The 12,572-nt window shown below is 38.9% G+C and overlaps 1 protein-coding gene across 1 annotated transcript in view; it reads right to left on the bottom strand.

The window, feature by feature from the left end:
• The window catches only part of ARL6 (ADP ribosylation factor like GTPase 6), a gene marked incomplete in the record, with an annotated part of 560,842 nt that overhangs the window by 313,775 nt on the left and 234,495 nt on the right, over positions 1-12,572 (bottom strand). Inside the window, 1 exon segment of the mRNA XM_044072341.1 lies at positions 6,875-6,969. Within this exon segment, the coding sequence (XP_043928276.1) occupies positions 6,875-6,969 (95 nt within the window).

Here is a 12,572-nt window from a genome sequence, read left to right as displayed (position 1 = left end):
CAACCCTTTTTCCCATTTTGGGGTGTCACTTTCAACAGTAACAATCATCTAGAGCCAAGGTTCACACTGGAGGCTGGCTATCCCTGCCACGGCTGTTCTTCCATACCATACACTCACACGCACACTCACACCTATGGCCAAATTTGAATGTCCAATCCACCTATTGCATGTCTTTGGAATGTGGGAGGAAACTGGAGTACCCAGAGGAAGGGAAGGCATACAGACTCCACACAATAGGAACCCCAGTCAAGAATCAAACTGGGCAGCCTCTTGCTGTGAGGTGTAGACAGTCAACTCAAACACACTGCTTCCTAGCTTAAACATGTTTATTTTTCAGAAAAAGTAAGTATCATTTCACAAAAAGGAAGTGGATGGCTTTTTCGTCAAAAGAGAACTTAACTGCCTAGCAATACAACAATAGTAAACAGATGACCTTCAAAAAAGCCTTCAGAGGAGAATTCCCTTCAGAGGCAGGAAAGCTCCAAGGGGTTTGGTGCCCAAACATAACTTTTGTCAGCTCTGCTTGACCTGACTAATGGTTTTGGCAAATCATACCTCTGATTTTCACGAACATGTCTGATTTTGACTCAAATTTTTGCTCTGTCCCTCTTAATCCTGCCTAAAACTGATAAGTTTTGGAGAAATGGAAATGAATTAGCATTAATAAATAATGGCAATAATTAGAGTTATAGACTTCTTTTACTTCAGAAAATGTATATTAACTCACACTCTCTTATTCTGTAAGTATTTCAAGTTAATAGTACTGTCTGGCTGTTATATCTTTTGCAGGATATAACCTATATATCTTAAGCTTCTGCAACAGTAATCAATATGAAGAACAGCTATCTGTATCTCCTGGTCTACCATCAACCTAGTACTGTAAGCATGTTCTTTCAGGAGTTTATGGACACCACTGCCACTTCTCTGCTGATGTCACCCATAGAGTCAATTCTGGGTGATTTCATCACCACAGATGACAAGGAGTTTGTGGCCCTTTTAAAAGAAGCACTTGAAATTACACAGGGATTTAGATTTCTTCAGGTGGTTAAAAGACAACAATGGATTTGGATTTCTAGCTGGGATCATGATGAATGACCTGGTGGTGGAACTAGTCAGATGGACATTTTATCAGCCTAATGTGTGATTTGAAAAAAGGCATTTCATTTACCACGGCTAAAAGCTGTAGACTAACTCTTCTACAAGCTTAATACAATTAAAACATTTTAAAAAAATACCCTAAAATGGGTCAATTTTTTATGCACCACATAAGGGAAGCAGATGCAAAAAGGAGTTTGTTTTCAACTCAAACATTGATTCCTTTTTCCAAGTGTTATTTCTTCTAACCAAAAATCCTTGCTACCTTATTTCATTTTGTAAATTAGGTTAATCCTACAGAGAGCAGACTTCTTTACAAGGTAAAGTGCAAGGAGAGAAACTCCACAATATAAACCTATGTTTAATTTTTATTAGAGCAGACAATCTAAACAGTAAATCTTTGAATGTTAGATGGACTTGGAATAAGTGCAGAAGACCTACACAGACAGGGGGAGGATATGCAAATGCTATGTAAAAAGCATCCAAAGTACAAAATAATTAATAAACAAAGAACAAGTTACTTTTCTGGAAGGATTGAGGGTAATGCACCTGGCTTCATTTGAGGCAAGGAGTTATACATACTAAAATATCAAATAAATATACTGAAATGGGCAGATATTGGAATCCTGATAGTTGTACATCACTATACAGGTTGCTCCGGAAAAGTAGAGGATAAACTACATTGAAGGCTAGTATAAACCCCCCCCCCCCCCAAAAAAAAAAAAAAAAAAAAAAAAAAAAACGTATCTACCTACATCAGATAATCTGTGAGGAGGCCAACTAAATTGAGAAGCTGCAAGAATTTCTTCTTCTGCTGTTCTAAAGTCTTTATTTTTTTTATCATCTTGTACTTGGGGAGTGCATTTTGCCAATGCATGCCACTACATTACATACAGAGATACAACGGCAAGCTTAGCCTTTGTGCTACTTGGTTCAACTGTCAGTTACTGGCCAAGTACAACCACTTTGATGGGAAAGAAAAAGACAACAGAGTACAATGATACATAAATATATACTTACCCAACTTACACTGAGCTACATCCACAACTTTTGGATGAATGGACTATTCAGGCAGAAAAAATAGTGGAAGGACAATAAACAGTGATGCTGATCCCCAAAAAGGTCAAGTGATGTCCAAGTAATCCTTGATAGATGTATTCCAAGTCCATCAAAGTCCATTTTAGTGAAAATCAAACTCTTGGGAAGTTTACACAGTGGTAAGGAAAGCTTTCTAAGTAGCACATCTCATAAGCAAGGGCATAGCATCCAGGTTAAGGGATGTTATAACTCCACTATATGTCAACCTTCAACAGACCGCTAATAGAGTATAATGCACCTTTTTGCGTGTACCTCGCCGACACCTGCAGCAGCTTGAGAGATCTCAGAGGTTTCTCAATGAGAAAATATAGGAACTCCAAACCAATGACCTACATGGACATGTTGAAAGCCCAGTCACTTTACTCTGTATCTTATAGGCTGCTGAGAAGTGACTTGTGCCTGGCCTATAGGGTAATCCCCAACCCTGTCCTAATGGAAATACTGCACATCCACAAGTCAAATGTCACAAGAGTCACCCACTCTAGGGATCTCAACCTAGTTTGTGACATTAACAGAACATGCTGGAGAGACAGATACGTCTCCCAGAGACTGCCACTTCTCTGGAACAGACTTCCTATTCACGTAAAACAGAGTTCCTCACTGACCTTATTCAAACGCACACTAGATAACTGGATAAGCTGCAAAATCACCCCTGGGGTGGCACCCATGTTCCCTCATGGACAGTGGTAGCTGACATTCATCACAGACCCATTCTGCTCAAAAATTCATTCTGCAAACTACCCAAAAAGAACAAATGGGAATACTTAGGATTAACATGGCTAGGCCTGTAAAGTCTCTAGGGCCGCTAGCCTAAGTAACTCTATGAACCTACGAAGCTGAACAGCCAAAAGGTGAAGGCTCAGAAGGCTTAGTCCAGTAACACTGATGTGTTAAAGGAGACAGGATTCCTGAAATTATAATACAAGCAATAAAATTTGCTGAAAGTGTACACCATCAGCTGAATAGCCATGGTGTGAATGTCTGCAATGGTGACATTTCTGAAACAAGTACTTGAATCATACATTCCCTGGTGAACTGGCTTTTGACAGCAATATTTTCCAAAGTAGTGCTCATTACCCTATTACAAAAGACAATTACTACCTTTTAAAATTCAACAGACCAACTAATGATGCAGGAAGTCGCACTGCAAGGGTAAAATCCAATAACTTTGTTTAGGTTACTACTTTTGTGGTGAGGCTCACCACTTCTTCAGACCGTGACTCCATTTAAATTCACCATGTAATATACACTCTGTTCCATTAGATCACAACCAATCAACTGCAAAAACAATCATTCTAGCAACAAATGTTTCACTAGCTAATAAAAATTTAAAGCAACACACACATAAATCCAAAGCTGGTGGTGTACATACAAGGTGTGAAGGGTGCCTCCACCCTCATTATGTGAGCCTAGAAAGAAAACAGGGAGCTAAAATGACTTGATGAAGGAGAATTTTAACAGCTCCTATGGAAAGGAACTTGAGCTAGTCATAATGGGTACCCAATCATCCTTGTGAGAGACTAGCCACAATTCTTGACAGATAACAGACTGTAGTTCCCAAAATCTTATGAGCAAATGTAACAGCTACCAATAAAAACATCTTCAAAGAGACGAACTTCAGAGATCTGCCAAACCAGGTTCAAATAGGAGATACCAATCATGAAAATCATGATATCAAGATTACACTGATGAGAAGAATGGTTTGTCAAGGGCGGAGAGAGATGCAGGAACTCCTGAGAGAAGCTGCTTAAACAACCAGTGTTAAGTCACAGTTTTGCCCTCCACTAGGTCATAACAGGCAAATATGCTACAGACATGCCAGATATAAGGTGGTGCAGGATATCATCAACAAGTTCTATAATGACTTCTGCATTACTGAACACATACCATTAAGACAGATATATACTAGCAATTTTAACAAACAAACTTTGCTGGCATCAAAAAATTAAACTTTGAATTCAAACAGTTATCAATTAGCAAAGGATCACCTAGCTATAGGACATACCGAATATGACTGCACAAAAACATTGCGTGCAGATTTCATAATAAGCAAAGAAATATGTCAGAATGCTAGAGGCAATGGCATACATCCTCTTAAGTAATGACAGACATGGTAACAACTACCACAAGTAAAGCTACAAGCTCAAGTACCATGGGATCAACCAACATATGTGATGGTGACCTACATGGATTCAAGAAAACCATAAGTAAACCTCTATAAATTATGCAAAATGTTAGCATGTGAATATGTCATGATAGAAAGTCACAGTGGTATCATTTTGGGAGATCACATTAGACCAGCAATTTTTAGATCCTTTGGCCTGAACGGTACCCCATGCAATATTATGGAGACAGTCGTAATGGAGCTTATATAAAAAATGAGAGGAAAGACATAATTCTGTGAGATATGGGAACAGTATTGGGGTGTTAAGAGGAGATCTTGTCTTTTAAAGCTTGTTGTATTCTTTGAAGTAGTAAGAGTGATATTTTCTGAAAGTTTATTAATACATAGTGAATTGCTTATTTTGATCTTGCTAAAGCATTCAACGCTATTCCACGTATGGCTATAACTGATAAAAGAATTCCTGTGTAATACAGCAGGATACAAGTTAGTGTCTGTGTGTGTGGGGGGAGGTTAACTTGCTTGGTAGGTAATGATTTAAACTGGCCAATGTTTCTTTCAGTTAGATAAATATATTCTGTAGCCTTCTAATTCTAAAGGGCAATTACTGCTTTATATACCGACGATCATACTGATGCATCTCCCCATGCAATTAACAACTTTAACATAGTAAATTGATGCTCAAACTTTACTGTTTTGCTCTGTTTTCATCCTTTCATTTTGGTATTTCAGGGCTTGCACTTGCGAATCTTGACATTTTAATAGGCAGCCCACAACTACTGTGCTGTTACAAATAATTGTATTAAAACAATAGCTGAAGCATAGTTAACTGGTGTGGAAGTTACAGACCTTGCTAATTAATTCCTACATTAAGCTTATATCAGAATAATTTTCCAAGGATTTATGTCCTGCAGTCCTACCATCAAAACAGAACATTTGAGTTGCTACTAAAAATATGTATTGCTACTCCACAGCAGTTTCATATAGGATGCCTCTATGATCACTGTTTAGTCTCTCATTTTTTTACAGTGGTATTAACTCCATCATTTTATGTGTAACACAAATTAAAAATATATCATATGTTAATAACATAGCCCTGTGGAAATCTGGACATTCCCTCTGACATCACAGAAACTAACCAAGACATGGAACAATTATGTAACACACTGCATAGAATGAATCTGCAGATAAATCTATCCAGCACTAAACAAGTTCATTCCATGTTCCTACATACAGACTCACACATATACATATATATCTCTCTCTCTCTATATATATATATATATATATATATATATATTACAATACACGGTGCAGATAATTACTCTAATGAATCAATACAACTCTTTAAATATACATGTGAATGCATCTAGATTCTTCGCTACATATACTGAAAATAGTGTTAAAAATAGACTTTGCTTAGCATACTCCATAACTAACTGCTGATCTAAGAAAGATGAAGAAGCAACTGCACAGGGTATCATTTTGCCAAATCTAGCATATAGCCCACACATGTTAGCTGGACCTTCATCAAAGATTTAGTAGTTTAAAATTTAGAAGTCCTGCTGGCAGTTTTGCCCTTTACATAATGAGCAGTCATTTCATGCAAGCAATGGTTGTATAAGAATGTTGACTTGCTAGTTCTTGTTTGATAAAGTGATCATCAATTCTGTTTGCAATTTTGTGTTTACCTAAGAAATACCAGGAAATCATTTCCTATAAAACTATTGCTAACATGAAATGGCTGTCCTTTATGCAAGGGGGAAAAGAGCAAATAGGACTTCTATTTTTTTTAAACTATTAAATGTAAATGGCTATAATTCTCTGAGAATGGCACTGACTCTTAAATCTTTTACAAGAGCACTGAACTCAAATATAACTTCAAACACCTAAGCATACCACAAAACATCTTGACATTGCCTCAACACTCCTTTCCTTTTTAGGCCCAAAACTCCATATTGGCCACTTTACTTGCATTTGTAATACACCTGAAATGATTACTATACAAATATACTGAATGTGAATACAATGTTGTCATTACTTAACCAAATGAGCAGTTAGTATTGGAAGGTGATGCCAATTAAACAAAATTATATTCACTACTGAATTATTGTGAAGTATATTTGCCCCTTTAATGTTATCACATTAATGTTATGTCAGCATTGGCCATTTTACGGTTATATTTAACTACAATGCTATTCCAGAAGATTTTAGTATCTGTTACAGACAGCATTCAGTTTTAACTGATACTTCTTGTTTTAGCTGAATCTAACATTAGTCTAGTGTTTTTTTTTCTGTTTAAGTTGATTTACTGGAAATGGGTCACGACTGAAAAAGGCTCTAGTGGTCCAGTTCACATACCTCTAAAGTGATATAAAAATAAAAATAAATGAAATAAAGACACATAAAATACAAGCTTGAAAACACTTTTCCTTAAATGCACAATCCACCCTCTCAGAATAAAAGCTAAAACACAAAAGAAATGCAATGTAGGTAATAAATGTATCTTTGTTACCAGTGAACATCTGATGTTTATGGTCATTAGAAAATCAAAGTTACCTGGATGATTAAGAAGGGTGTCAAGCTCTTCTTTGGCAACCACCATCCTTAACTTGTCACTGCTGTCAATAACAAAGATAATTGCCTGTCCTTCCCTGTGTGATACAAGAGAATACAACAGAAAACAGCACATTAAAACTGAACTGATTAAACTTAACAATAGTAATCTTTTCTTCTACGTACAAACATTGCACTTATTTCTTTTAAAATGGCACATAATTTGTATGCATGGAACGTGCATCAAGTGTGTTGTATTATGAAACTAGGGAAGACATTTAAGAGTAAAAACCTGTGAAAGAGAATACAACTTCACCACCATTTTAAACTGTGCAAAGCATTCAGTGAAATGACTTTTCCAGTAAAATGAAATCTTCCTCTGAATTTAAGAATAGTTGGTCCCAGTAATCAATATAGCTAATTACAGTGTTTTGCAAGCAGTAAAATGAAACTGCCAAATCTAGTTGGTCTTTATTTTATTGTTTTCATTTTAAAGACCATTACAGACCTCACCTCCCTAAAATAATTTAGCAAGAAACTGCTTTTTAGGTGGGCAAACTAGGCAAATACTTATTATGAGGCAAAACCTGGTAAAAAAAAATGTGATACATTAATGAAAACACCCGAGCAAAGTTAAATGTTAACACTTACTTAAGTTGGTTACCAGCAAAGAACCAGAAAAGTCAGGTGGTTCATTCGAAGTTCCAGTGACTGGGAAGCATACAGTCTGCCAACAAAGATTGCAAGAAGTCAGGTCCAAATCTCCAACTAAAGTAGGGAGTGATGATATAAAATACATTGCAGAGGGCTGATGTACTGAGAAATGTGAGTTGAATATGTACTCATGACTCAGAAATAAATGCAAGGCAATCCTCAAGTTCAATAAGCTCATACCAAACATCAAAATTGTCTTCTCTCCTGTCATTACTACTGAGAAGATCAGGACTACTTTCCAGGCTAGAAATCCAAATCTGTGGAGTAACATGTCAAAGTAATACCCCAACTCTACAACATCAGTAGATGCAGTAAACATGGATCTTGGAAAGCATCCTGATATACATGCCCAACAATGACAGACCCTCATACCTGTCAGTGCTATCATGGGTCCAACTTCCTCCTGCATACACTATGCATCAACAAAACACCACACTTCAGCAGCATACCTTTTGAATACAACCATTTGTCTCAAGGGACCTGTCACAGCAATCATAGCAGAGGTGTGTGGAATGCAGTGGAATTAGTGTAGCGGAGATAGTGATATGTCAGTCACAGGTGTGCTTCAACCTTGACAATTCTGTGCGCCCCGCATTACATAGGGTAATATTGATTGATGGCATGGTATAGCACAGTCTCCACTCTCATAATTCAGTGCACCTTAGCTCTCCCAGTCAAGGGAGATCATCAGTGCAGTATTTCACAATGTGTTTCTAGGACTCCTGTCCAATACTCACAGAGGCTCATATAGCATCTCATTTATATTGAAAAATACACAGTGCAAAGTTATGTACTCACCACAGCGACAGACCTATGTTGTCTGCTTTCATCCTTCTTCAATAAATGGGTCTTCGGATCAAACTTTGGCCACTTTCAAGCTTTGGATCTGGTGCTCAGACTCCTTCCCTTACCCATAATACACTTGTGACAAGCAAGTTACCTCAGATCAAGTTTGCCTGAAGTACTAGAAAAAATAGATTAAGACTTAAGAAAACATCCATGCAACAGAGAAGAGGGACATAAAAGCAGCTGTTATGCGTAGGCTTGAAACATACACTGTGGTAACTAAGGTTAGGTCAGTTGAGCACTCCAGAAGTGAATAAATAGGAATCAGGGACATACCAAGGACAGTGGAAGGATGGTGGGATATTGAGAAAGGATGGAAGTAAATAATACAGATCTATCATTATGGTGAATACTTAACTTACGTATCTAATGCTGTCTCTTCCATCCATTCCTCAATGGATGGGAGAGAATCTCCAGCTACTATTATACTTAGAACATCTCATGGATGGATATTCCAAGAGCACAGTTGAACCATAGGAAGTTCTTGATCTTGACTGTATGTCCAATTTGTAGTGTGAAATGAATGTATAGACCTTGGACCAAGTAGCTTCAACACATAATGTATGTCAAAGGTTACTCTGGAAAATAAGGCTGTAGAAGAGGCTACAGACTTAGTTAAATGGGCCTTTGGAGGTTTGGATAATGAGAAGCCTCCTCCGTTGTAGACATGAGAATTTGGAGGTTTGAATAACAAGAAGCCTCCTTCTTTGTACATGTGAGGAATACAATCAGAAAGCCAATGGGAAAGTGTTACCTTGGATACTCCATTTCCCATCTTGACAGAAGATAAAAAGACAAATAGCTGGTCAGTCTTAAGCAGCTGATGAAACAAATCCAGCAAATGTAACTTGTATTCGCCCTTATTTGAAAAGTTTGAAAAGAGCACTGGCAGACTGATTGACTGGTTGATGATTCAGAGGCCTAAGAGAAAAGATGGATTATTTCACAGTCTTTGTGAAAATCAGGTAAGGAGGTTTAGATTATGAGGTGTGGAGCTCAGAAATCCTCCTGGTAGAGGTGATGACCACCAAAAAACAAAATTTTCCAAGACAAAAACTTAAGATCAACTTTGGCCACAGGCTCTACAGGAGGACTGGTCAAGTCTTGCAAGAGAGTAGTAATATTCCAAGGGGGTACTGGGTCCATCAGCAGAGGGAGAAGGAGAAAGGTTCCTATGAGGAAAGCTTTAGGCTGACTGAGGGATGCAATGGGAATGTGATGTTCTCCAATATGAAAAGATGATACAGCATGTAACCGTACCTTAATAGTCAAATAACTGGCTCCATTTTGAAACAGAGATGCAAAAAAATTCAAAATGGCTGGAAGAGGGGCTGAAAAAGGATCAGTGTTATTACTGAATGCCCAAATGGAGAATCTTTTCCATTTACTTTTGTAGTTCTTTTTTGTAAAGGGCTTCTGAGAGGAAATCAATATGTGAATGATTGAGGATGACAGCCTGGGCTATCTAGGCATCAATAGAACAGGAAAGAACATGCAGTCAGCTTGAGGAACTGAATGTCCAGATGAGTCAATGCCAGTGGGTGAGATAATAAAGACTGTAGCTGATCCCAGTACCCAGGAAGGGTGCATCAGATGTGGCCAAGAAGCCACACTTAATGAGGCCAGAAGGGACTATGAGCATAATTATGATGTTCCTCACCAAAGCTTTCTGTAAAAATGTGGGTATTATATGGATAGGAGGAAAGGCATAAAGGAGCCTGGAGGGCCAACTGTGGGTCAAAGAGTGTCCCTCGGTGACTCTGCTTCTAGGAGGATCATAGTAAAATACCTGCTACATTTGGTGTTGTAGGGAGATGTAAAGAGGTCAAAGCAAGGCCTGCCCCAACAATAAGCGCCTTGCCATTGCTTGATCGAGGGACCACTCATGAGAGAGGAGGATAGAACTGCTCAACTTGTCTGCTAGAACACTGGACTTCTCCAGAATATGCATTGCTAGCAGAAACTGATGGGAAAATACTGCCCATTACCATACTATTATGCCTGTCGACACAAGCAGTAAAATCAGGTTCATCCCTGCTTGCTAATGTACCAAGCCACCGACAGGTTTTCTGTCTGGATAGACATCACACTTAATGGGACAGACTCATGGAATGCCTGCAATGCTAGGATGTCCGCACTCATCTCCAAGAAGTTGATATGAAGGTTGGCCCTCTGCTGGAGACCACGTATCTTGGACTGCATTTCTGAAGAAATGCCCCCCCCCAAGTTCAAGTGGAAGTGTTCGTGATCACCATGGCTCAGGGGGAAGGAAGAATAAATAAGGGGTGTCCTTGAGATAAAGCCAGTGACTCCAACAACCACTGGATGTGTGGTCTGCCGATATTCATCAACTGTTCCTGAAACAACATGAGATGCTGCTGTCTGATAGACCACTAGACTGTTAAGGTCTACTGTAGAACTCGCATGTGGTATCTGGCTAGAGGGACTACGGTAATCATCAATGCCATGCTGGTGATTTCTAATAAGATAGTACACCCAAGGCTTACTTGTGAAGGCTTAAAATTATGGTCTGAGGAAGCTTAGCAATCTGAAGTTTCATGCCTAGGAGAGCTCAGATGAATTCTAAGGACTGAACTGGCTGGAACATTGACTTAGCTGTATTTACTGTGATCCCTAAACTTGAGCAAAGATGGAGCAAGGAGTACTTGGCCTGAAAAAGCAGATCCTTAGAGGAGGTGCTGATAAGCCAGTCATCCAAATAAGGTAACACCCAGAACCCCTGCAGTCAGAGATGAACTACTACCACTGCCATGCACCTAGTGAATACCCGGTACACTGTGGTGAGACCAAAGGACAAGGCTCTAAATTGGACTGCCTGCCAGCAGCAAAGGAACCTCCTGGATTGTCTATCCATTTTTATGTGGTAGTATGGGTCCTGGAGGCTGATGGAACACATCCATTTATTTACCCTTTGTAAAGGCAGAATAGAGTGAACCTTGTCCATCCTGAACACTTCTTGCCTTGCAACCTTGTTTAGACAGCTTAGATTCAGAATAGGCCGTAGATCCCCACTTTTCTTTGGCACAAAAAATAATCTTGAGTTAATTCTGGATTTTTTCTAGTCTGGTGGGACCTCATGGATGCTTTAATTGTTTAGAAGCTTAATTATTTCTGAAGTGACTACTTCCCTTTGAGAGGATGTTACATCGGGAAGTCTCTTTGGGGTTTTTTTGGGGAAATAGAATGGGATAGCCTCTGGTTATTATCCTCTGCATCCATATACCTTGAGTGATGGATATCCAGTTTATCAGGTAAAGGGATTTCCAAAGACTTGCATTTGGAGCGTTTCTCCCCAGGCCTCCACTGAAACTAGACTCTGTACTAGTCAGACTTTCCCAGTCAACAAATGATAAATAAATATTTAAAAATAAATAAGCACCACCCCACAACTTCCTCCAGACAGCAGCAGTTCGACAAACATTCAGGAGCGCTGAAAGGATCTCTCAGAGAAAGGACCTCAAAAGCCAAGGTTCTGGGGACCACCTCTGACCTGAGGGCAATGTCCAGCATTACAGTTAACCCACTGCATTGGAAGGGCTTTATCTCCAGAAGTGATGCGTACAAATCCTTGTGACTTGTAGAACCAATCATTTTCCACCTTTCTGATTCCTTGAGAGCATTCTTTGATTCCTGCAGCATAAAGGGTCTTACTGTCTTGTTCTCTTCTGGAAAGTTTCTCTGAATTTTGGACAGAACAGTGTCGCTCCATCATAAGAGGCATTAATAAAAGACATCTCAAAATGCTCCACAAAATAACAAAACTGCATCCATGCATGTCTCTTAACGGTGATGCCAGTACTTGCTGCTCTGGATTTGCCTTTTGTTGCATCGGAAACATAGCGCATAGAGATACTGGATAAGGACTGGAGGATAGCCAACTGTCAGTCAATGGATTTCATTTGTTCTGCAGATAGGGATCCTAAGAGATATTTTTTGAGTTTCATGGCCATATTTCTATAAAATAGAATGACATTTGTCAAGTAATTTAGCTCCCTGACAGCAAAGGTCTCTGAAGTGTGGACTCGCTTCCAAAGTCTGTCCAATGCACAAGACTCCCTGTTAGGAGATGGACAATGGAGCTCTCTTCCATCAGTTCCTTTTTGGTCGCCACCAACAAAGA

The sequence above is a fragment of the Protopterus annectens genome, chromosome 5.part0 (genome assembly GCF_019279795.1).
Source record: "Protopterus annectens isolate FY-2018-M chromosome 5.part0, PAN1.0, whole genome shotgun sequence".
Classification (NCBI taxonomy): Eukaryota; Metazoa; Chordata; order Ceratodontiformes; family Protopteridae; genus Protopterus; species Protopterus annectens.
This window is presented reverse-complemented; position numbering and strand designations above follow the sequence as displayed.